Source organism: Mercenaria mercenaria, chromosome 5 (assembly GCF_021730395.1).
Source record: "Mercenaria mercenaria strain notata chromosome 5, MADL_Memer_1, whole genome shotgun sequence".
Lineage (NCBI taxonomy): Eukaryota > Metazoa > Mollusca > Bivalvia > Venerida > Veneridae > Mercenaria > Mercenaria mercenaria.
The window spans coordinates 69,315,669-69,342,031 of NC_069365.1; the positions used below are offsets into that span (position 1 = coordinate 69,315,669).

General features: G+C 33.1%; 1 protein-coding gene across 6 annotated transcripts in view; it reads right to left on the reverse strand.

Moving 5' to 3' along the window:
• Positions 1 to 914: 914 nt before the first annotated feature.
• LOC123558501 (protocadherin-9-like) overlaps positions 915 to 26,363 on the reverse strand; it is an 85,217-nt gene continuing 59,768 nt past the window's right edge. For 2 of the 6 annotated variants that reach the window (XM_053543849.1, XM_053543850.1), the window contains 4 exons: positions 9,006 to 11,757; positions 5,970 to 6,198; positions 3,488 to 4,198; positions 915 to 2,983 (listed from right to left, as the gene is read on the reverse strand). In XM_053543849.1, the coding sequence (XP_053399824.1) occupies positions 3,768 to 4,198; positions 5,970 to 6,198; positions 9,006 to 11,714 (3,369 nt within the window). In that variant the 5' untranslated portion in view covers positions 11,715 to 11,757 and the 3' untranslated portion in view covers positions 915 to 2,983; positions 3,488 to 3,767. Of the gene's footprint in view, positions 2,984 to 3,487; positions 4,199 to 5,969; positions 6,199 to 9,005; positions 11,758 to 16,868; positions 17,004 to 17,590; positions 17,949 to 21,715; positions 22,053 to 26,363 lie in introns of those variants that run through there. The other 4 variants (XM_053543852.1, XM_053543848.1, XM_053543851.1 and 1 more) reach the window with 4 other exon arrangements.

The following is a 26,363-nucleotide window of genomic DNA, read 5'->3' on the forward strand; positions in this document are numbered from 1 at the left end:
TATCTGCGACTAGAAAGCTGCAGTTTTCCTTGAGAGCTAGCTCAATTGCAAGGTTATAGTTCGAGATCGGTTTTCAGTAAGAGTGGTATATGAGAAAGCAAATTACTGATTTTAATTTTCATCATATAGTCTGGTTACGTGTTTATATAGGTATATGTAGGCACATCTTCGTGCTCAAGGTAAAGAAGAACCTTACAGAAATCAATTCCATTGATAGCAGTTGACAATAGTGCTGAATTACCCACTTCCAAAGGGCAATAACTCAACATAAATTAGAATATAATTCTATTTTTTGAGTGTTCCTATTATTCAAGAATGTGAAGGGCAAAACAGTTTTAACTTAATATACGTTTTATAAATTATATATATAGGTTCAAAGCGTGTGGGAGTACACATTCCGATTCCTGGCCTAGCTGGTTATATCTGGTAGATATATATAAAATAGGTTTGGTTTTTTAAGCTTTCTGTATTAATAAATGCAGAGATTTAATAATTTGATCTTAAATTATCATTTCCAACAAAATTGCTTTTCTCAGTGAGCCGTGCCATGAGAAAACCAACATAGTGGCTTTGCGACCAGCATGGATCCAGACCAGCCTGCGCATCCGCGCAGTCTGGTCAGGATCCATGCTTTTCGCTTTCAAAGCCTATTGCTATTAGAGAAACTGTTAGCGAACAGCATGGATCCTGACCAGACTACTGTTAGCGAACAGCATGGATCCTGACCAGACTGTGCGGATGCGCAGGCTGGTCTGGATCCATGCTGGTCGCAAAGCCACTATGTTGGTTTTCCCATGGTGCGGCTCATATATCTGCTGACTTTTTCAGCTTGCATGTTTCTTCTGCATCATCTCCTTCCCACTGCAATAGCTGCAGAAAATAACCAAACAAGAAGCAAAAACAAACTATTTCATCATTTTCATATTTTTGTAATTTTATTAGTTTCAACATTTACTTTGTACAAAACTAACTTTGGTATGTAACAAGAAAATTATGACAGCATTTTGTACAAACTATAGCATAAATGATAATAAATTTTATATTGTGTCATGGCATTTTGTCATATAAACTGTTTAAGGAAAAACATGCAGTGTTATATTCACATACAAAATTTGAACTCAAACTTGAAAAAGCAGAATTTAAACATTACTGCAAGTATATCATGAAAACATCAAAAGCTAAAGCTCTTAAAAATGTACATTTAGGTTAAAATGGACAATATCACATTTTCATTTTACTGAGAAATGAACATCAGAGTTCATCAGTATTTTAGGAACATTTATTTCCCTTTTTAAAATTCTAACTAGGAATTGACCAAGACATATATATATTTTCATGCTCAGAAACTAAATGTACAGTATTTCAAGAAAATATTTCCAGTTTGAAATTTTGCTAACTAAACCCGTTACAAGTCCTTTCTAATGCAAGTCAACTAAACCTATGGTCCTTTCTAGTACATCAACCCACAAATGTTATTCTTTAATATATTCTGTGGTAAACTCATTAACGGTAGTCTGAATTGTACTTATGATACAAGAGTAGAAGATAGACAAAGTTTTTTGTCTAATATTTCAATATTTTGTTTGGCTGAAAATGAAAATGTTTGTAATCTCAAATTAAAATCTTTTCATCATTAACATATTCATAATGCGAAAATTGAGAATATTAAAATTTTCACACACTTTCAGTAGATAATTCAAACTGCTTAATTTGAATACCTGGTACATCACATTTAAAATTCTACACCATATTTCATATAATACTATTGGGAGACCTAAACATTCTGACCTTTTTTCCAAGATATACATGAACATGATATATATAATGCATTTTGGAAATCTTTATATCAATTTTTTGTTGAACCAAAGTTACAAGTGTAATTCTGACAATCATATAGCATCATTATTTTATTCCAAATCACTTCCAAAGGATGTTCATGTGCTACACAAAATAGTCCCATTCATGAACATTGCGGATGAATTATCAATGATCATTTCTTTACCTTTTTGTGAAATATACATGACTGTTTATAACAAAAAGAAACACAACATTTGTGAGCATTTATATTTGCGATTTCAGTCAATATGCGAACAATGTGAATACAAATCCCTTCCGAAAATTTCTGATTTTACAGTATGTGAAGAATAATGTGAACTACTGTGTTCATTAAAGGAGAAAATAATGATAACTTTTTTAAAGTGAATATAACAATGTAAGCGAACATTAAAGCTTTGAACCAGCTGAATTATGCATTTAGTCTGTATGTTTAAAATGAACACAATAAAAAATATGGACCCGTCTTCTAAACAAAGTAACAGAAACACATTATGTGATAAGACAGTATAGTAGAAAATACACAGAATAAAATATAAATTATTAACAAAGAATACGTAGTTTGTGTCTCGTCATGCATAGCACCCTCATTTAACCAACAAAAATTGTAATGCCATTTTAATAATTCTGGATAATAGGTATTACCATTTCGTACTTATATGCATATGTGTATAAAACCTGTACACAAAGTAACAGGCCAGAGTGTGTACTAAAACTGATTCAATTGATTAGCCAAGTTGCTTGGAACTCGTTTAATACTTCTGACAGAGGTTTTATTAAGTACATTTTGAATGTGTATGTTTAAATTTTTGTAAGAATTTAAAATGTTCCGAATTTCTGCACCTCATTTGCTTATCTATATAATGTAGGAAAATCTACACATAAACATATAAATAAGAAATCACAACATCTCAAAACATTCATAAATTTGACCTGCAAAGCATGTTGCAGACCTGTAAGTTTATATAGCTAATGTTAAGTCCATTCACTAATGTAATTTGAAAAGTCAATGTCATGGATAAGCTTTAATTTCTTCCCTCCCTTCAATATTCCATGTGATTTTTCCACAGTATGACCTTGATAAGATATGACTTGACTACCAGGTGAGTCGACAGTTTAGCGCCCTCTGTACCCAGTCTTTTTATGCAGCCTGAAAGAAGCAATCATCAAAATTATTTTTACATGTTAAAATTTTGTAAAATCTTCAGGAAGGTTTCCTACCTAAATAATTTTATAACTTTGTTACAATCATTATATATTTAGAGACAGTGAAATCATTGTCCTATATATATAGGGGAATATTTTGAGTGGCTTCTGTGACACTAAATCAAATACCCACGAACATGTGAAGTTTCCATTCTTTTTATCTTCAAAAGTTGAAATCCAGAAATTCTTATCCCAATGAAATAAAATAGCAAAAACCAAGAAAGTTCACACCCTAAAACTTGAAAGATTTCACAGTATTTTTTTAGTTATTATTTTGCCTTTTTAAAGAAAAAAACTTGTATGGTTTGAATTATTTATAAATGCTGTTGAACCTTGGATACAGTCACATTCACAATGCTGTGTTTGATACCGTTTCAAAGAAAAGCCAGCTTCCATTAAATTTGTGGGGGGGGGAAAGCTATATAACTGATGTATATGTTGAGCTTACCTAAAATGTGATTTGTGTCCTGCCGTTAACATCTCTGGGGTGCTCACTGGTATCGGGGAAACAGGTCGTTACTGCTCCATTTTAGGCATGCTCTTGTTGATTCTATACAGTGTCCTTATCACTGATCTATTATTATAACATCTTTCTATATTCATATAACTGAGATCTCATAAATTATGTAACGGCTGTTCTTATCACAGATATGGCAAATTCATACAGATTTGAAAAACATTTTGAGCTTGTCACATATTAATCAAACAATGTGTTCACGTGTGTCCAATCACAAGAGATCTTCTACAGAATGTAGCGTGTAACTCCCTGATGTTGTCGTTGAGCAATCGTCGTCATCTTGCGAATGTTTACGACAGTGTGCATCTCGTGCCATAAAATATGCTAAATCATTCTGAGCAATTAAACTGTTCGATTTGATTGGATGATTGGAATGAGGCTGAGTATGTTGCCATGACAATGCACTAGGGTCAAGGACAGAAAGGTCAGTATTTAAATGTAATGGCGCACTTTGATATTGTCTGTTATTTGGTGAATAGCTCTGGTTATTGTTAAATGATCCATAAGGTTTGTACGTTCGACACGGGATGGGCGGAGGAACAGCACTGTAGTTGCCTGCCCTTGATGATTGCACTAAACGACTTGGTACAGATGACGATGGTATTTTTACAGGAACAGAATAGTCAAACATCTTCTGGTCATCTGAAATTCAACAAATTCATATGATTTTATACATGATTTATGAATCTATATATGAGACGTGCCATGGGAATACCACCATAGTGGCTTTGCAACCAGCATGGATCTCTAATACCAATAGGCTTTGAAAGCGAACAGCATGGATCCTGACCAGACTGTGCGGATGCGCAGGCTGGTCTGGATCCATGCTGGTAGCAAACCCACTATGTTGGTTTTCTCACGGCGTGGCTCATATAATATCCTTTACTAAATACTGTGAAATCAACAATATTCTTGAGGGACTAATTTTCCTGGATATGTCAATCCACAAAATTAAATCACTGCATGCCTCATGTGATCAGAACTTGCAGAATCCACGAGAGATGAATACAAAATCCCAGATCTAGCTATTGTAATAATGACCCTTTTATTTTATACCTCCACCATTTTGTTTGGGGTTTTGTTATCAAATGAAATCTTCAATGTTTATCGATGTTAAAATAAAAACAGTTACTGTACTTTTTGTGTTCTATTTATGGAACTGTGTCAAATCATGCATATTAAATGAAAGTAGTCCTGCAATATACAAATACAAAAAGGTACAATTTGGAATTTTTTCTGCCTATTTGTATTTACCAAGCCATATTTTGACGGAATTTATATAGGTATATAATAAATGAATTTAGTTTTACATGTATTACATGTACTGTATTTATAAAGCGGTCACACATTAAACCGGAATCCATCTATTTACATACTACTGTAAAATCATTTAATTTCATGGGCATGGAATTTCCTGGTTTTGGTCAAAACGGCAATTTCGTGGGGATATGAATTCGTGGATTTCAACTTTTGAATATAAATTGAATGGGAATTTTACTTGTTCGTTGGGATTAAATTTCGTGGATTGACTCAACCACGAAATCCACGAAAATTAGTCCCCCACGAATATTAATGATTTCACAGTATCTTAATGTAGAAAACACACTGAAACAATAAAGCATGTGTTACAATTTTTTTCACCAGTCCAAATCAAGACTTTGTAGATTTTTGAAAAACACAGTATCAGAAGGAAGTTTAATTCTTACAGATTTGATTGAGTACCTTATTGCATGATCAAATGTATGACATTAGTGAAGTTTAATCAGGCATTTTAATTTCTGTCTGCAATATTTCTTTATTTTATTTTTTTCTACTTAAGAGAAATGTTTGTCAGACGCTTCTTAAAACTACCGGACAGAAATTTTGATTTTATACTTGGATATCACGCTAGTTTTATATTGCGTTTTAATGAGTATGACTGAATTCTTCACAACAGACTTTATAATTATCACGGTCACTTTGACTATAAAATTTTTCTCAGACAAGGATATACTGTATAAGTGGATATTTCCGCGGGTTAGCGAATTTGTAATTCTAGTGATTTAGCATGGAGAAATATTAGCGTTTTCCCAATTTTCCTAGTTGCATGAAAACAGTATGTCTTTAGAATCAATTGTCTTGCATATGTCATTATCTGATGTTAAAAATGCTGATTAAATCCACATATTCTAGTGCTTTAATCGCTCAAATAAGTAAAGACAGAGACAGAGTACAGAAATAAAAGATTTTGTTCAAATAGTCAATGCTTAATATGCACTAATTCTGCTATGTATATAATGTACATACATGTTATATTGTCAGCTGTTTTTTTACACCATATATATTAATGACTTTTGTCCGTTCCGAATTATGCGCTTATATTTCCACATCGCTTTCTTAACCACTTATACAGACTTTGTTTCAAAACACTTACCATGTGATGGAGAGGCACTTGTTACTTCCTCCTCACTCGCCCCTCGACCACTATCTCCGCTACTAGTTTCGCCAGATGTTTCACTGCGACTGTCGTCTGGGTTTGCGTGTGCTGTCTGTTGTTGTTGTTTGGCGATCTGTAACATGCGCTGGATTTTAAGATTCTCGAGTCGTGTTGACACTTTGTCATAGAGATCCTGGGTACTATCACTCTTCTCAAGACGAGGGGGCTGAAAAGTCAAAACATCCTTGTTAAATAGATGCAACTTTTTTTTTAAAGCATATCAATTTATGTTACAGGGTGTAACAATATGGAGTCCCTTCTCAAATGCCTGCAGAAAATGAAGTTCTTCACTATAAGGAAAGTGTTTTAATTCAAAAATAGGAATTACATGCTCAGTATTTCAAGTTTTGAAATATTCTCTTTTTTCAAACTTGCAACCCATTCAAAAGGGATTTTAATATATTTATATATGTGAAATTCTTCAATTAAGCTTCAGGAAATTGTGTCAAGATTTAAATCTATCACATAATTTTATACCTTGTGACACTAGCAAAATATTCAAGGATCTGAGAGCTAATTTAGCTCTTTATACATTAGGAGTATTTTGATCAAGCTAATTGCAGAAGACTCTTATGCCTCAATTTCTTACTAGAAAACAGGTCCTATTTCCCCTATGCATTTAATAAATACATCTGCAAAGTACATAAATCCTTGATAAACAAGAGGACCATGATGGTCCTGAATCGCTCACCTCTTCCCACATGACCCAGTTTTGAGTATGACATCGTTTTTTCTATTATTTGATATAGTGACCTAGTTTTTGAGCTCATGTGACCTAGTTTTTGAGCTCATGTGACCCAGTTTTGAACTTGACCTAGATATTATCAAGATAAAAATTCTGACCAATTTTCATGAAGATCCATTGAAAAATATGGTCTCTAGGTTTTTCTATTATTTGACCTATTGACCTAGTTTTCGAAGGTACGTGACCCTGTTTTTAACTTTACCTAGATATCATCAAGGTGAACATTCTCACTAATTTTCATGAAGATCTCATGAAAAATATGGCCTCTAGAGAGGTCACAAGGTTTTTCTATTTTTATACCTACTGGCCTAGTTTTTGACCGCACATGACCCAGTTTCGAGTTTTTTATGGCACGTGACCCAGTTTCAAACTTGACCTAGATATCATCAAGGTGAACATTCTGACCAATTTTTATGGAGATCTATTCACAAGTATGGCCTCTAGAGAGGTCACAAGGTTTTTCTATTTTTAGACCTACTGACCTAGTTTTTGACCGCACATGACCCTGTTTCGAACTTGACCTAGATATCATCAAGATGAACATTCAGACCAATTTTCATACAGATCCAATGAAAAATATGGCCTTTAGAGAGGTCACAAGGTTTTTCTATTATTTGACCTACTGACTTAGTTTTTGATGGCACGTGACCCACTTTCGAACTTGACCTAGATATCATCAAGGTGAACGTTCTGACCAATTTTCATGAAGATGTCATGAAATATATGGCCTCTAGAGAGGTCACAAGGTTTTTCTATTTTTAGACCTACTGACCTAGTTTTTAAAAGCACGCGACCCAGTTTCGAACTTGACCTAGATATCATCAAGATGAACATTCAGACCAACTTTCATACAGATCCCATGAAAAATATGGCCTTTAGAGAGGTCACAAGGTTTTTCTATTATTTGACCTACTGACCTAGTTTTTGATGGCACGTGACCCAGTTTCGAACTTGACCTAGATATCATCAAGGTGAACGTTCTGACCAATTTTCATGAAGATCTTGTGAAATATATGGCCTCTAGAGAGGTCACAAGGTTTTTCTATTTTTAGACCTACTGACCTAGTTTTTGAAGGCACGTGACCCAGTTTCGAACTTGACCTAGATATCATCAAAATGAACATTCTGATTAACTTTCATGAAGATCCCATGAAAAATGTGACCTCTAGAGTGGTCACAAGGTTTTTCTATTATTTGACCTACTGACCTAGTTTTTGATGGCACGTGACCGAGTTTCGAACTTGACCTAGATATCATCAAGATGAACATTCAGACCAACTTTCATACAGATCCCATGAAAAATATGGCCTTTAGAGAGGTCACAAGGTTTTTCTATTATTTGACCTACTGACCTAGTTTTTGACGGCACGTGACCGAGTTTCGAACTTGACCTAGATATCATCAAGGTGAAGGTTCTAACCAATTTTCATGAAGATCTTGTGAAATATATGGCCTCTAGAGAGGTCACAAGGTTTTTCTATTTTTAGACCTACTGACCTAGTTTTTGAAGGCACGTGACCCAGTTTCGAACTTGACCTAGATATCATCAAGATGAACATTCTGACCAACTTTCATAAAGATCCCATGAAAAATGTGACCTCTAGAGTGGTCACAAGGTTTTTCTATTTTTAGACCTACTGACCTAGTTTTTGACTGCACGTGACCCAGTTTCGAACTTGACCTAGATATCATCAAGATGAACATTCTGATTAACTTTCATGAAGATCCCATGAAAAATGTGACCTCTAGAGTGGTCACAAGGTTTTTCTATTTTTAGACCTACTGACCTAGTTTTTGACCGCACGTGACCCAGTTTCGAACTTGACCTAGATATCATCAAGATGAACATTCTGATTAACTTTCATGAAGATCCCATGAAAAATGTGACCTCTAGAGTGGTCACAAGGTTTTTCTATTTTTAGACCTACTGACCTAGTTTTTGACCGCACGTGACCCAGTTTCGAACTTGACCTAGATATCATCAAGATGAACATTCTGACCAATTTTCATAAAGATCCCATGAAAAATGTGACCTCTAGAGTGGTCACAAGCAAAAGTTTACGGACGGACGGAGGGACGCACGCACGGACTGACGGACGGACGACGGACACCGCGCGATCACAAAAGCTCACCTTGTCACTTTGTGACAGGTGAGCTAAAAAGGCGCATTCTGCAAAGTGTCTCTATGCATTTGTTTTATCTTATAAAGTATAGTATCATGTAATTACCTTTTCTGGGGAGTAGTGAATGGGGTTTGGTGCCATGCTGACCTGGAGGTCAATGTGTTGGTAGTTGTTTATGGAATCGTGGTCGTCCAGCGAAAAACTCACTTCTTTTTTCTTCCTTCCGCCATCAGAACCTGACATAACATAGTCTGTGCTGGATTCGCCAGTATTATTCATGATATAAACTGTCTGTTTATTTGAGTAATGACTTTCTTCTACTTTGTTTTTATTTTCAGTAAGCTTTTTCTTGCGATCCATCGTTCTAAGAAGGAAGATAACTCCGATAATGACTGCCGAAAGTAAAATTGTCACAATAACCACGACTACAACAATAACAACAAATTTACTACTTTCACTTGTCACTCCTTCATAGGTGGCGTTAGTGTAGATGACGTTAACAATAAGTTCGGCAGTAGACGAAAGACTTATTGCACCGCTGTCACGCACTTCTATCAACAGTGCTATAGAAATATCCTGATCTATCTGTACCGTTTTGTCCGCAACAGTGATAATTCCCGTACTTTCATCAATTTTAAAAAGTCCTAACTCGTTTCCTTTGGTAATACCATATTTAAGGGTACTATTTTCTCCAGCATCAATATCATGCGCTTGAATCTGCGTAACAATTTCAACATCATCTGTAGGATAGTACATTGTAACAGTCCTATTTTCATTTCCTTTAGTGGGAAATGTTATGTTTGGTTTATTATCGTTCACATCATTTACAACTATCGTTACTGGAACGGTACTACTCAAAGCAGGGCTACCCTGATCTGTGACTGTAATGTCAAAAACATATCTACTCTGCACTTCTCGATCCAGAGCGCGATTCGACTGAATTACTCCATCGGTAAATATATGAAAAGGAATTTTACTGTCAAGAAAACTGTCCGAAAGCGAAAAAGTAAATATTCCATTTGCACCAGTATCTCGGTCTGAGGCCACTACTTCATTAACATAAGTTCCAGAATTCAAATTTTCTAAAATTTCAAATGTGAAACTTGTTTGACTGAATTTTGGGGCATTGTCATTCACATCTTCTATGGTCAAGGTCACAGTTGCTGTTCCGGTGAGAGGAGTTTCTCCAGCATCAATGGCTAACACTTCAAATATAACTACTGGGTCAATTTCACGATCGAAAAACGGTTTAGCTGTAATAACTCCTGTGACGGCATTCACAAAAATTTTGTCCTGATTTCGAATCTCATAGTGTATTTTCTTATTATCTCCTATGTCTTCATCAGTGGCAGCAACCTTCAGTATTACTTTATCTGTCATTGTATTTTCTGAAATCTTTGCCTTATAGTTCTTCTGTACAAACTCGGGTTTGTTGTCGTTATAGTCAGTTACACGTACAAGAAAACTAACCGAGGAATTAAGGGGAGGATTTCCCTGATCGGAACATATGACGGTTACATTATGCAAATTAAGAACTTCCCGATTTAAAGTGTTTGCGACAACGACTTTATAAGCTTCCTCATCAAGCTTCACCACATTGAAGAAACTATTTGGAACAGTACAAGTAACTTGTCCATTAGCGCCAGTGTCCGAATCTTCAACAGTAACATGAGCTACAAAATATCCAATTTTGGAATTTTCCGAAACGTTAACAAATCCAATATTTCCGGGTGAAAGAAGGCTGAGGGTAACTTTAGGAGGATTATTTCCAGTATCTGTAACATATATATACACATAGACCTGTGATACCTGAGGCTGGTCACCACCATCAAACGCTTCAACAATGAAACTATAATGAAAATCTGATTGAAACACAAGTTTTTCTCTTTTAACTTTTATTTCCCCAGTGGTCTTATCAATTTCGAAGTCATTAAGGACCTGAGCAGATGATCTTTCATTGATTCTATACGAAACAATTCCATTTGCCCCGCTGTCGTGATCGACAGCATGAACAGTTAAAACTGTAGAACCTCTTTTCGTACCCTCTTCAACCGTAACATTATAAACAGTCGGATCAAAAACTGGTTTATTATCATTCATATCAGAAACAATAATGTCCACATTTAGAACTCCAATTTTCTGCGGATTTCCACCATCTCTAGCTATGATCTTGAACTTGTAAGAAGCCTTAACTTCTCTGTCCAAAGCCTTTTTCACAGCCAGTTCAACCTTAAATAATCCGTCAAGTTTCTTTTCACTTATTAACTCAAATGTGTCACTAGGTGGGTTGATTTCATAACTTTGGATTCCATTGCTACCACCTGTGTCCGGATCATCAGCACTTGGAATTGGAAACCTAGTATCAACAGTAACCCCTTCTGAAATTTTTAATTCAAATCTATCATTGGTAAACATTGGAGCATTATCATTTATATCCTCAATAATGACTTTCACATTAATTGTTTGATAAAACTGTCCGTCGGTGTTTGCAGCCACCTTAAAATCTAGCTCACATTTTGCTGTTGTAAATGTACGACAAATGGATTCGCGATCCATTTTCACCATTGTAAAGAGTTCACCTGTTTCACTTTTAATATTGATATACTGAGCATATGGATTCATTAAAAAACTGAAACGTAAAGTATCCCTCTCGCCTTCCGGAACGTTCAAAGTTACATTTGCAACACTGCCAATTCTGAAGCCGATTTCTTGCTCATCAATGACGGTAAAGGTAATTGATGGAGTACTCTCCTGAGTAAAGGTAATGGCCACCAGGGTCAAGGTCACTATAATGGTGGTGATGGATGTTTCCATGGTGATGAATATTAATTTCAATTCAGACACTCATAGTTTGGTCCTGGAAATACAGAATAAAAAATTGAATTAGATGATTTATATACATTTTCCATTAATAAATAAATTTCTAAAAAAAACAACAACAATAACAAGAGTTGTTTGAGGACAGTAATGCTTGACTATTCTGAACAACCTTGTCAACTGAATAAATTTAAGTCGAAAATGGGGGTTGGGTGGGGGGCGATTTGATAAAAATGCAGAACAGACTTATGGAACCTTTACAATGCATGTCAGTACATTATTGTGCACAAGTGTGTGAATTTTCAATCCATTCCTATTAGTGAGTACTGAGATATGACGGCTTATAATACAAAACTCAACCAAAAAAAATGTTAGGCTGAAAAGCGGGTACAATTTTGTAAAAATGTAATGTAAAAACGTGGAAATCTTAAACCAATACTTCTTACATTTTTTTAATAACAGGAAATAAAAAAAACTAAATATAAATAAAAAATTATTTCATTAAAAAAGTAACAATATCCAAAGCTTTTCAGCAAATGTTTGAATCTGGATTATGTCTGGAAATCCCATCTTGAACTCTTGAAATCTTATCAGAAGTGCAAACATTACTGAAATGTTAAAATTACCCCAATATGACGACGCTTCCTGCATAAGAATGGACCAAGAACAGTGAAAGTAGTGTAAGTTTTGTGTACACAATATGGATATTTTGAGTCCTATAAAGGCCTTAAGATGTTTGTCAAGGCATCTGCTATTAAAGCTAGAATACTTTCGATACAAACTTTATTACAGTGAAGAGCACGACAAATAAACGGCTAATAATACGTGAGATTATTTTTCCACTTTCTTTGTATCGACATTATTGTCGACAACTCAAATATTTCTAATTAGTGACAACTTTAACACCTATAGTAGATTAAGAGTTAAGTCTTGTACAATTTGAAGGATAATCCAATCACGGTGATTTGTTGACATAAATTTTGGCGCTAAGTCTTCGATTGGGACCCCCTGTGATCTATTTTATATATGATAGATTTTTCTTTCTTTTGGTCGACAAGATAACTATAGGGTACAGTGAATTTTATTCTCTGATAAGGTACGTGGTTTAACGATAAAGGTATACTTCCTTCTGCATAAAATGTTTTGTTGCTTAAAACGTTACCTTATGCAATATTTAGTTTGTACCAACACGCATTTCTGCCCTACCAACATTTTGTAGATTTCATTTTTTTTTTCACTTTTCAGAAAGTGTGAACAATTCACTTTTAACTATTTGTAATTCCTTTACATTGTTCAGACAAAAACGGCTACAACTTAAGTCCAAAACTTAGTTAAGTTCTGATTTTTTTTAAAGAACCTATCCTCTTAAAAATATACGTGAAAATAATCCAATGATAAAACAACAAAAAAAGCGTATCCTTATTTCTGATCACAAAGCTTTTAATATCATTATAACAAAATCATAAATTCAAACATTTAATCCTGAAATGGAAAAAAATATGCACCTAATAATTTTCTGCTTTATCTCACTGAAAATACTCTAACACTGAAAAAAATTTTTGCTTACAAACATTTATTCCAACTGTAAATTTTAGGTCCACACTTGAAGAACAGTAGAATTATGGTATATTATGATATGTGAGGTTGGCAAATATTGCCAAGTACTATTTATGGGGCCCAACTTATTGCTGTAAAAACAAAGGCCCCCTAATAAAGATAAGGTGTCAAAAGTGGCTTCATGATCAGAATTCCTCTCTTGTTTATAATATGATAAAGTTGTCACACTAATTAATGATGTCCTAGGACAGGTGTGAAGAAAAGAGGATGACCAGTGTCCACTAGGGGATGGGGTATTGCCATTGTTAGTGACAGGTGGAGGATTATCTCTTGTCACAACAAAAATATCATAACAGCATCCATTCAAATTCCACACATTGTGTCCAGTTTATTTTCAAATGAAACAAAAAAAAAATTCTTCCAAAAATTTTTTTTTTTTAAATGGTTTCAAATGTACACAGACAATAGCCCACACTCTCATATCACAGACAGAAAAGTTGGGTATTTTATTTTATTTTAATTTTTCTTTCCTGCAGAGTATTTTTTCACCATACTACATTCTATTAAAAATAGATAGAAATGGAATAAATTCAAAATGGGAGTTTGTCTTATATTCGCAAAATCACTCAGACACATGTTTTTCTCAGCAAGGTAGAACAGTTGATTTATATCTTATATAAATCACGGCTACTAAACGCTAGCGCCACCACCAAATTGTGGTGATAAGGAAAAGAGCTATCGACATTTCCGTGGTGCAGCTATCGCCCGTTTCTACTTGTAAACACGTGAGTAAAATTTATATTTTATCTTATATTTTCATTGATAGAACTTGTTTCGAAAATCGGAGAATGTAGTTCCGTGTAATAACACTTTTACTACAGGTTGGCTGTGATTTCATTAAAATATTATGCAAATTGTGGTGCCAGGAGCTTTTCTCCCGAATTTGACAGTGGCATATTTTCATATCGGCCAGCATTCGAACACTATTCCGATGATTAGACACACTGTAAGAACATACCTTCGCATGCAAATGGTGTAGAAATGAATTACACGTATTCCCATACATCAAAGAATTATGAAAAACACAGTAAAAAGTTAAAACACGACTACTTTTGAAAGTGGTGGCGCTATCACTCAAGTGGTGGCGCTATACAGTAGTGGTGGCGCTGTTGTATATGATTAGTGGCTGATATATTCAATTTTAATATATGAAAATGTCTGTCTACAAGCCACGGAAATTTCTACAATAATCGATGTTATCAACCTATCCCACACTACACCAAAATTACGTTACTCAACAAAATACATGTAGTAACCTCTACATGATCGCAAAATAATCTACATGTATATGGATTGAGATTGTATATCTAAGCTTTATTGATTAATCATATTTAATCGATTGGAACTGAAAATGTACTGTACTCGCTTTTCAGAAAGAATTGTGAAAGTAAGGTCTTTTGTTTACAATGACATGCAAACGATGTATAAAAACAAAGGAAAGTAATTTTCAGAATCTTAATATAACAAATAAATTCCACACTATCTTCAATTATTTCCTGGACACAAATCTTTGTTTGAAATAAAAGTATTGCTACTATTTTTCTTGACCTGAATTTTAAAGTAAACTTACGTTTGTATTTAAGTAGAATATTTAAAGGTTAGAAATAATTCTACATTAACATTTAAACAAAGGAAAATATTTACTTTGACTACAAGAGTCCCAAGGGTCTGTGAGTATTTTGTTCTTTTTTTTCTTGGATAGAGAAAGTTTCGTAAATGTAAATAAACTATGATCGTGTTTTTCTTTCTTTAATAACATAATTCCTTGCAGGAAAATTATTTATTAGAGAATATTGGTGTTTGTTTTGTTCCGATGCGTCAGCAGTTCGTATTATTGAATGCCGTAACAGCGCCACCACTACTGTATAGCGCCATCACTAGAGTTATAGCGCCACCACTTTTAAAAATCCTGGTATATTTCTTCTAACCCGAGATTCTATTATTCATGGTGTGTGCGTATATATTTATTTATCATTTCTACACCATTTGCATGCGCAGGTATGTTCTTACAGTGTGTCTATTCATCGGAATGTTGTTCGAATACTGGCCGATATGAAAATGTGCCACTGTCAGATTCAGGAGAAAAGCTCCTGACACCACAATTTGCATATTATTGTAATGAAATCACAGCCAACCTGTAGCAAAAGTGTTGTTACACGGAACTACATTCTCCGATTTTCGAAAAAAGTTCTATCAATAAAAATATAAGATAAAATATAAATTTTGCTTACGTGCTTACATTTAGAAACGGGCGATAGCTGCACCACGGAAATGTCGATAGCTCTTTTCCTTATCACCACAATTTGGTGGTGGCGCTAGCGTTTAGTAGCCGTGTAAATGAGTTTTGCAATTCTGGAATACAATATCAATGCAGACTGCGGAAAGATTACTCTAACAATCTATTGATTTTGCAAGGTGACATCCTATTATACAAGACAAGATAATGAAACAGTTTGTCCTATATTTTCCCTATAATCAATACAATCAAGTAAAATCTTTGATATCATTGAAATATTTATGACAATTTACCAGCCCCTTTACCATCTAGTATCATGTCTTCAAGTGCTGGACAGTATGTACGAAAAGAGTTATAGTTCAGAATTTCTAAGTACAAAAAGGGCCATAATTCTGACAAAATACATATCAGAGTTATGGTTCTTGGCCTACGTAGCCAAATAATGATGATAAACAAGTGCGCAAAGTTTCAAAGCTGTAGCTTTTATAGTTCTTTAAAAAAAGGCAGACCTAAACAAAAATTTAAACCAAGAAACTCAAATTTTCTAAGTACAAAAAGAGCCATAATTTTAGCAAAATGCATAGCAGAGTTATGGTTATTGGCCTTCAAAGTCACCTAATGATGATAAACAAGTGTGCAAGAAGTTTCAAAGCTGTAGCTCTTATAGTTTTTGAGAAAAGGTGGACCTAAACAAAAATTTTAACCAACGCCAACGCCGAAGCTGACACCAACGATCAAGTGACGACAATACCTTGTAGCTTTTTTTTCTTCAAAAATCAGACAAGCTAAAAATACAGATAAATTAGAAAGAGTCAGCTTTATTACAAGTTTTTCAGTGAATTTACCGAAATATTTGGGAAACAAGAAATTATCTAAATAGAAAAATCTCAAAATTCCGACAAAAACGTATTTCTATATAATGATAACAATTTTCAAACGATAAACTGACAAGTACAAAATTGTATCATGGCAATACTAACGTGTTGGCATTTATACAATAAGAAATTTATTACACTGTAACAAAAAATTATATATAAATATACCACTTAAAAAATCCATCCAAATGTTTTAATTCCATGTATAACTGTGACTGATCCCTTATATATGTTAATTAATTAAACACATTTCTTATTATCTTTCTAACTTCAGGTCATAACTGTGGCCATTAAAATTTTTCATCCAACAGTTCTTATTTTTTTATATTTTTTCAACTATTAATAATTTTATATAAATCCCTCTGTTCTCTGTTTACAATTTGCTCATCCAAAAATACGCTAAATTAAAGAGGTGTCTATTACCAGTACAAAATCAAGCGAGCATTCTCTGTAGATCATTGTTTTGATGACACTGAGATCGCTAAATGGTTTAAACATTAAACAAAACATCTATTGTGATCTAAATAAGATACGGCATTATCTAAATCCGCAATCTATCTGATAAAGCTTTAAAAGATTATACGTTTGACTTATCCCTAAAAGGCTTCCTACGATACTATCAAACGTGATGAAAATACCGTAAGATTTAAAGTCCATGATAAGACAACGTTTGTATTGTTTCCGCCATTTATCTTAATTAATTAGTCATACTTTAAGCAGGTGTTAATAAGGGACTGGACGGCAGTTTTCAAACTGAACGTCAATCATATACTGACCGTAAAAGTGTTTAAATTGAATTTTGATGAATTCAAAATGTCAGAAGTGTGTGTTTTAAATGTAAACATTTCTCTGAAATATCATGAAAACAATGAATTATATAAATTTTCAAAAAAATATAAACAGGAGTTAATTCAGTACAAAAAGCAGTAAGCTTTCAACAGGTATATTTCAGTTATGCCAAATTTGCTTTTATAGTTCAAAACCATAAAATCTACAAAAGAAATTTTGTTGCATTTTCAAACTACACTCAAATACACATTTTAAAATGTACCATGTTATCATGCCATGAAATTGTCATTTCATGGTATGTAGTTGGAATAATTTACAAAACCCACCATCAATGTCGTAAAAAAATAGCTACTTACCAGATATCTTAAGCCTCATCTGTCACTTAACTCGCATAAATATTCAAACTCCATGTTAAACGATATACCCTATTTTCCTTTTTCAAGATGAATATATACATAATTTTATATTTTAAGTAAACGATTTAGCAGTGCAGTAATGTGTGTCACCATTAAGTCTAAAATTTTGAAAATTAATCTTCTTAATCGGAAAAAGATCTTTCCGAGTGTAACACATACATCATCATTTAAAAGGATATACAAAATGTATCATCTTTATCCTCAAGAGCTTTTTCAAAAATTACACTTTTTAACGCACTTCATACAATAACATCCTCCGCAACGATACAGTTTTACGTACAATAATTTTAACGTAACAAAACACTATAATCCACTAACAAAAATGATATACACTCAGAATATGTAAATTCATGTAAACAGTGTCGCAATATCGCTATTTCTAATTTACTACCACAAAGATTCCCGCCGAGTTGTTCCTGTTACCAGTTTTTAATATAATACCTCGATATAAAGAGCTACGCCAGTAGAATATTAATTAATACCAGAGTAAAACATCATATTAATACATCAATACATAGACACTTGATTCCTTAAATGCAGGCTTGTAGTCCACTATTAAATGAAATTACAATCCCAGCCAAGTCTAAACCTCCAGTCATGTTTAATCTGGGATAGAATATATATATCAAAAATTGATTTTTGCTACTGAAAACAATTTGTGCAGTGTTTTCTGTGAAAAGGACAAACAAATTAACGCAAAACATGATAAAATATATGTTGTTGGTTTTTTTTAACATTTTGGTAATATTTTATATGAGAAAAGAAAACATTTTGTGATATTATTCAAATGGTGACCTAAAAACGATATGGCCTTTCAAATAAAGAAAAAAGATGCAAAATGACATTGGAAATAATGTCATATTTGGTACAGGTAAATTTTTGATAATTTTTTTAATTAATAGAATGCTGAGTACAATATTTACATGCATAATCTTTTCATAGGAAAATCTTCTCTTCAGACAAACCTTCACAGACCAAGCAGCTTGCCAGCCTGCTTGCAGAACACATTTCTTCAACTGTAAAGGTTACAAGTTTGAATTACACACAAGGTCACTGTTCTCTTTGATATTCTGACTAATTTTGATAATTCCTTAAGTTCTTCATCTTCTACCACAGTTTCACAAGAGGAAGTTGCTATCTACTTGAGGAGAACAAGTTATTTTCCAAAATAAGTAGTTACCAGGTATGTTAAATGCTAAGATCTGTGCCAGAAAACAAACTAAAATCTTCAGCAGATGTTTTGGTAAACTGTCAACAAAAGAATTCTGTTAAACTGTCAACAGCAGAATTCAGTTCAACAGTTGACAGAAGTATTATTTCGATATATAATATTGTACACTTGCATTACCAGATTCAGCAAACTTCATATATCAACGTAGCTGCATGAACACTCACAAGACTCTCCGTAAAGACCGGAGAATGCCAAAATCGCGTAAAGAAAATACTTAAATTGTTGAAATGTCTTTACAGGTCCACTACCTTTAACTGTCAACAGAAGCTTGATTTCACAGAAAGCAGCGGATGAGACTGATTTTGAGTTGTTTTTTTTTTATAATTTAACAGTTTCACACTGGCAAAGTAGCCCTTAAAGTTGGAAACATGATACAGAAGCTAAAATTACCTTAAAATGTTCCGTAAATACAACATACATGAGTGAAAATAGGAAAAAACTGGCAAAAAGCCTTCCTTATTTTGATATTTTCTATCTTTCCCGGCACATATATATCATTTTGCGACGAAGTAGGTAGAAAACCTTGGTTACACTTGCTGAACAACATTACAAAGTTCACAGATCTTTCATATGGTAATGTAATATGACAACATCTGAAAAGCTAATGTCATTTTTCATATCCACATATATTTTTTGTACCATCACGTTTTTTGACAACAATCGGGGGACTGTAACATCCATAAACAACAATAATCTTTGTTAAAAATGGCAGTTATAGTCCTGATATGAAATTTTTATTTTGTATAATTCTTGAATTATAAATCTAAAACTTGGACAAGCATACATGCTTTAGAGACGATTTTCCTTATATATGACAATCTGTTAAACAGAGCTTGTCTGAGAATTTCAAATAATTTTTTCATTCAAATGTGAAACATGAGAGTTATGGACATTTAAAGTCAAGAAAAACTGGTCTTATAAATAATAAAGGTCTAAAATAGAGACTTTTTTTACTTTAAAAAAACACAAGTTCTAAATAATCAGGGAAGAGTAACTTAAACCTCAAAACAGTTTCATTGTCTTGTAACGTCATTTGTAGTCATATATAATTTATTTCCAGACTGGCAAAAAACATTTTACTAGATACAAAGAATCAGAATAATGAGCCGCGCCATGAGAAAACCAACACAGTGGCTTTGCGACCAGCATGGATCCAGACCAGCTGGCCCATCCGCGCAGTCTGCTCAGGATCCATGCTGTTGACTTTCAAAGTCTATTACAATTAGAGAAACCCTTAGTGAACAGCATGGATCCTGACTGGACTGCGCAGATGCGCAGGCAGCGGTCTGGATCCATGCTGGTCACAAAGCCACTATGTTGGTTTTCTCATGGCATGGCTCAGATGTTTTACAGGATGGGTGAGAGCTGTTTTGACAACAATCACCTGGACAGATGCCAGTTATGCATTTTGCATCTTGGTTAATTTATGCAAAATTCAGATACAAGACTGTGGTACAATTTGAATGACTTTAACGTAGTTCACAATGTAATATGTAAACTACAGGGGTTCTTTATGGGTCCCATCTCTGTGTCATTAGTATGAATGAGGTGGAAATATGACATTTTCCGATCAGGGTTTCACACAAAATTTGTATAGGTTACAAGTATATAACTGATCATAAAAAACATTCAACCAGGATAAGTGAGTGAGTGAGTTGGGTTTTACTGCGAATCGACACAAAACGGTCATTTAATTATGTTAATCAACAATATTTCAGTTGTAAAAAGGCAGATAGTACTACCTATCCAGGGTTCCTAGATTCTTCATCAGAACTGACTTTCAAGTTCTCTTCAAGTAACAACTTTTCTATACAACTCTCACTCAATCAGACATACTGTCCTCTGTCAAACTGTCACAGAGAACATACTCTGTGACCAGCTTGGATCAAACCTGCAACCTCTTGGAACATTTCTCAGTTTTGCTTTTCCTACTGGAAACTGACTGAATGAATTTTGGAAGTAAATAATTCCATTTTAGTCCTGTACTGTTGCTTAAATAAAAAGATCCTGATTATTTAAAACAGATCCTACCTATAGAAATTTTTTTAAGCTATAGTTTCATAAGGATTTGAAAACCAGGATGTTTCATGCTGTAACCATCTCATAGCCTGTGTTTCAATATAGGGGAGTCACATAAAGATGGTAAAAAATAAACATTGTCATTGAATGAACATTTTGAAAGAGAATTGTTTCATAAAACACCAGTTTTGGTTTTATAGTGTGTATGCACCTGGTTTATATCCCCTGCTGGCATTTTAAAAGTGTTCAAAACTTTGCCGAGTTTCTTTTAAACATTCCCAAACTGCATGATTGCCTTGTTTAAGTTCTCATCTTTTTTATAAATTTTTCAGTAAATACAGAAAAAACAAAACCTAAGCACTTTTACAACAAAACATAAATACATAACAATTATAGACTACATTTTGTTTTTGTTGTTTTTCTTTCTATTTCTTTCTTTTTTAATAATTTTGAAGGCAGTCTATTTTCATTTTATCAGTTGTACTACTATTTTGGAACATAAAATTCACTTGTATTATTGTTTATGTCTTAATTTATATGTATATTACACCGACAAAATAATAAATAAAACATATCATTTGTGCAATAATACATCCCTTTCTGTAAACAGAAATAAAAGGCGCTGATATTTTTTTCTGTTTCTAATTTTTTCCCTAATGAATTATGAATAAAAGTAACCTTAGGACAGAAGTCAAAACAATTATTCCATGAAAATTTTGACTATAAAATTATTTTTCATATATCTGCAGAATTCTATATCAGAAGTTAATACCAGAATGCGTGAAAATAGGAAATAATAAAATATGTACGCTTACCCAATTTATTCAGTTAAATCTCCAAAATGTTAATTCCATTTTTTTTAAACCAAAGTCACATTTTGTTGTTAAAATTTTATGAAATCACAAAAACTGCATATCAGTTTGAGGGGACGTGAAGATGCCTGCCAACTAAGTGCCAGAAATATCACCCCATATAAACAAGTATATTGTAAAACCATACAAATCCATTAGAGATTCAGACCTTATCACGGCAGTAATATCCAATTTACATTAATTATCACCAGTATATGATTTGTATCGTAAACTTCACTAAAAATCTTGTAAACTTTCAATACCGGCTTTTACCCAACACGGTGAACTGAGCTATACACCCATGACAAAACCCTGTTCCCTGATTGGACGATTCGGATACTGAAGAAGCTTTTATACCAATCATAGTATTTTTTTATCAGATGAACCCTTTCGTCTTAATAATCATCGTCACAAGATGAATATATTTACGATTTTTGATACTCTCTAATGTATTTAAGACGATAGACCCGCTTTGATCAAAACAGATCAGCGATCAATTTAAAATCTGTTTTTAGAGGAACAGCCTTTTAATCAATAATGTAAATAGACTTCATAGGACACCAAGCAGGCACGGAATTATACACACCAAATTCGTGAAAAATCTGTTACGAAAATATCATTAAAAACTGAATAGCGCAAAGTTTATAATATCAATGCATGCACTTCACAATATTTTGAATCCTTTCACGACAGTTTATTAATATGTAAATAAATGTCCTTACACACAAGGCCATACAGAAATTAATACCAAAAGTTCAATTGAATTTGTAAATTTTCAGCTTCTGTAAGTTTGCTTTTCAGACTTATAAGGAAACTTTACAAAAGAAATACATTTTTAATCATTCCTTTAAAAATGATTTTGAAAGGTTTTCCAGTACCGGTATAAAATTTAAAATATTTTTTTAAGTTTTACTGAAATAAAAGAAAAAAAATTCATTTTTACTAGAAAAAAAATTGTTAATTATATATAACAAACAAACATTATCTTTTTATTGACATCACATGAATAGACCAGGTAAAATTTCATATGACTGCCACAATGCATATTACAGTGCTTATTGTGAATATAAATTGCTTCATCTCGAGCCAGGAGACAAAACTGTAACACTCAAGACTGAGGGAATCAGCCTGGTACCCCTACAGTTTTCTGTGACATACATGTTTGTCATCTTGTATACAGATTACAGATTAGAGCTGTGCAAACTTTGCAAACATATAATCATGATATAACATATCGGCAAAACTTACGAAACCGTAAAATTCTCTCAGCTATCTTATGCACTCGTAAAGGTGCAATTGCGTCAATTTTCTTTTCAACTTTTTCTAAAGGGAATGATTTGCAAGTTTTTTTTTTACCTGCAGAAAAAAACCAGTCGCAAAATGCTGCACTGTCATTGGTCAATTTCAAACTGAGCTAAAAATCAACCAATCAGGTGCAGGAGTTTATAGACTGGTCTACAAGATCATGAATCTGAAGTATTGAGCATCAACAAACAATCCTACAAACAAAATATGACCATGACCTGAGATGTATCGGTTTCAATCCAAATATTTTTCAGAATATGACATTGCTTCAAATATTTACAAAAATAACAATAATACTTCACCTCTGATGAGAAGTTATAAAACATTACCTAATGGTTTCAAATTTGACCAGTGTCCAGGCTACATCAGTAACCAATGTCATGTAATTAAATATTTTTCTACTTGACCTATTACATAGGATGACAGTACCAAATTTTTATGCACTATTTTACATAGAACTATTTTACACACTATCCTTTGGTAAAACGCCTACAATTAGAAACCTAATGGTCTTAAACCTAAGTTAAAAATAAATCTTTTATTTAAATATAACAGTAGGTTAACCACTTGTTTATTGAATTAAGAAATCTTGATTTATAAAAATGTGCAACCAAATACCATTTGTTTAAATATTTGTAATACAGATTTATGAAGTGAAATATTATAACCGCTACCTTAAATTTTAGCGCTTGTGGCCAGCTAAAGTGTCCACTACCGATCAGAATCAACTGCTTGAAAAATCAACATTACACAAAAGTCACCTTCTGTAGGTGGTGTACATTTAAACTTGTCCATGGAGCGAAAAATATATATATATTATTTGAAAGAATGGCCCAGTCAAACGTTTTCATTTTTGTAAATCATAACCTGCTTAATTAAGTCTGATGTCTGAAGGATTCTGAAATGACAGACCATCAGATTATGATATTATTAATACTTACTTTCAAATCAGATAATATTTTGATAATCTGGTGTTAATGTACATATCTCATACGTGTCAGTCAATTGTCAAAATTTCATCAAAATCCAAAATTTATTCATTGATTTTGTCTCATTAAATGCAACACGCACCTACGGTGGCGACTGCCACTGGACACTGAATCTATTCTCGCATATTGTTCCATAATTTACATATTAAGCGATGGTAAACAAGTCAAAAGTGCATTAATTTTGGTCAATTATGAAAACTGGCTGTCAATCTATCGTCTACAGAAATAACAGGAAACATACATGATAATTTTGAAAACGGAACTTCGAAACGATTCAAAATGGGGACATCTCTCCTGATTTAGTATTCAGATAATGGAAAGATTAAATACAATCATTTTTATCTTAATGTATTATGTCTTGAAACAGTAGCCATCTTCAAAGGAAAAACACACAAAATATAAGTATCCGATATGAAAATTTGGTGTCCATGGTAACCGATCTGGTAAAATAATAGAAAAAGTTGCGGTCTATCACGAAACAGTTTGACCCCTTTCTAAAGAAATTTTGAACCTGTATAAAACAGCAATAGATTTGAGATAATACACACAAATACCTGCACCATTTGTGGCTTTTCAATTGTATTTAATGATTCACTAATTAAATTTGTAATCATTTCATGGTATGATGATGTTACATATTAAGTAATACAGCATTCATGAGATTTGTCCGAAAACTATCCGAACATTAGTAGCAATTAATCATACCATATAATATCATGAATTAAGGTTTAGTGTTTGTGGTCAACATCATCACCATCATCATTATACTTATTAATGAGCATCATCATCATCAATATCATCATCATCATCAATACCATTAACAGTCATCATCATCATCGTCTATGTTCATGATAATTTCCATCCTTATATATGTCAATTATCATTATTAATACCATGAAATATAAAACTGCCATAAAATCAAGCTCAATTTAAGTCCTTGATAAAAAGACCAAAATATTTAAAAACAATTTTCAATATAGCAAAGATGCAAATCTCTACTTTAAAACATCATAGCAACTTACTTATTTTCAGTTTTAGTTGTTAGACCTTATTTTTACTGACCTTCTTATATATAAATATCCAACAAAAATCTGCTGTTTGAAAAATAAGGAAAAAGGACTTTACATCTTTTGACATTCTAGTGGGAGTTTGTCAAGGGATTAGTTTCATCTAGGTCCCTTTACAGATAATCCTTTTATCTGGCCGTTTTGACACCTTATTATCATCTTTATCATGTAAACCATTAAAGACAAATAGATACAAATCCCCTTTAAGCCCTTAAATAACACATTAAAGGGTTCTTATATTGTTTAATTTCCCTATATGGCATGATCTGGACCATCTGGTAAAAATTAGTTGAAGCCATTGATCACTTAACTCCTTGGTATTCCAAAATGTTATATTTATTTTTTTAAGCGTCTATACCCATTTTGACAATTTAAATTCACTCCCTTACTATATGTATGTTTATGTAACTCAATGCTTACATAATTATGCAAATTAATGAGAAAAAATTTAAGTTTACACCATAAAAATCATTTTGCAGATGTCTTACCTTATTTAGAATATATCCAAAATAAGCTTTGTTTTCTAAAATTATTCTCACAATTTTCTTTTTCCAAAGTCTGAATATGGCCCAGGATGTAGCTGCTTTGCAAGCCGAGAAATTTTTCAGCCAAAGAAAAACAATCAATATAATTTGAACACATCATCAACAAAAAATACCACAAAATCAAAAAATTATGTCAACAAGTTACAAACACAGAATGTCTTTAATAGAAAAATCTTGAACCAAGGTGATAGTTGACCAAAAAAGTTTGCATCACATCTCGGTACTTGTTATAAACAGGCCATTGGGGATTTTAAAGGAATCTTAAGAAATTTGTCAGCAAAACTGAAACCTATGATCAACACCATATGATATAGACACTTGTCTACACGCTTTACGTATGTTTTGTTGTCCTTAAATATCTACTGACACTTATGTGTTGGTAAAGAAATTAGCGGGATGCATGCTGGGTTTAAACCACGCAAGTACATTTTAGCGGGCTTTGGTTCTCAATGCCGTCACCCCTTGACTCCGGGTTTATCAGATTATGGCAATAATGGTCGAACAGTGAAATGTCAACACCAATTTATACTGGATTTCTTTAACGTTTAAAAACTGAATTTTAAATGACTAATCAAAGATCGTTATCATAAAAAGCTTCATAAAAATGGAAAGTTTACTGTTAAGAAATAGTTCATCATTGAACTTCAGCGTCCTAAATCTTTATGTGTATGGCTTATAATCTGCAAACAGTTTTTGTTCTTTTGTT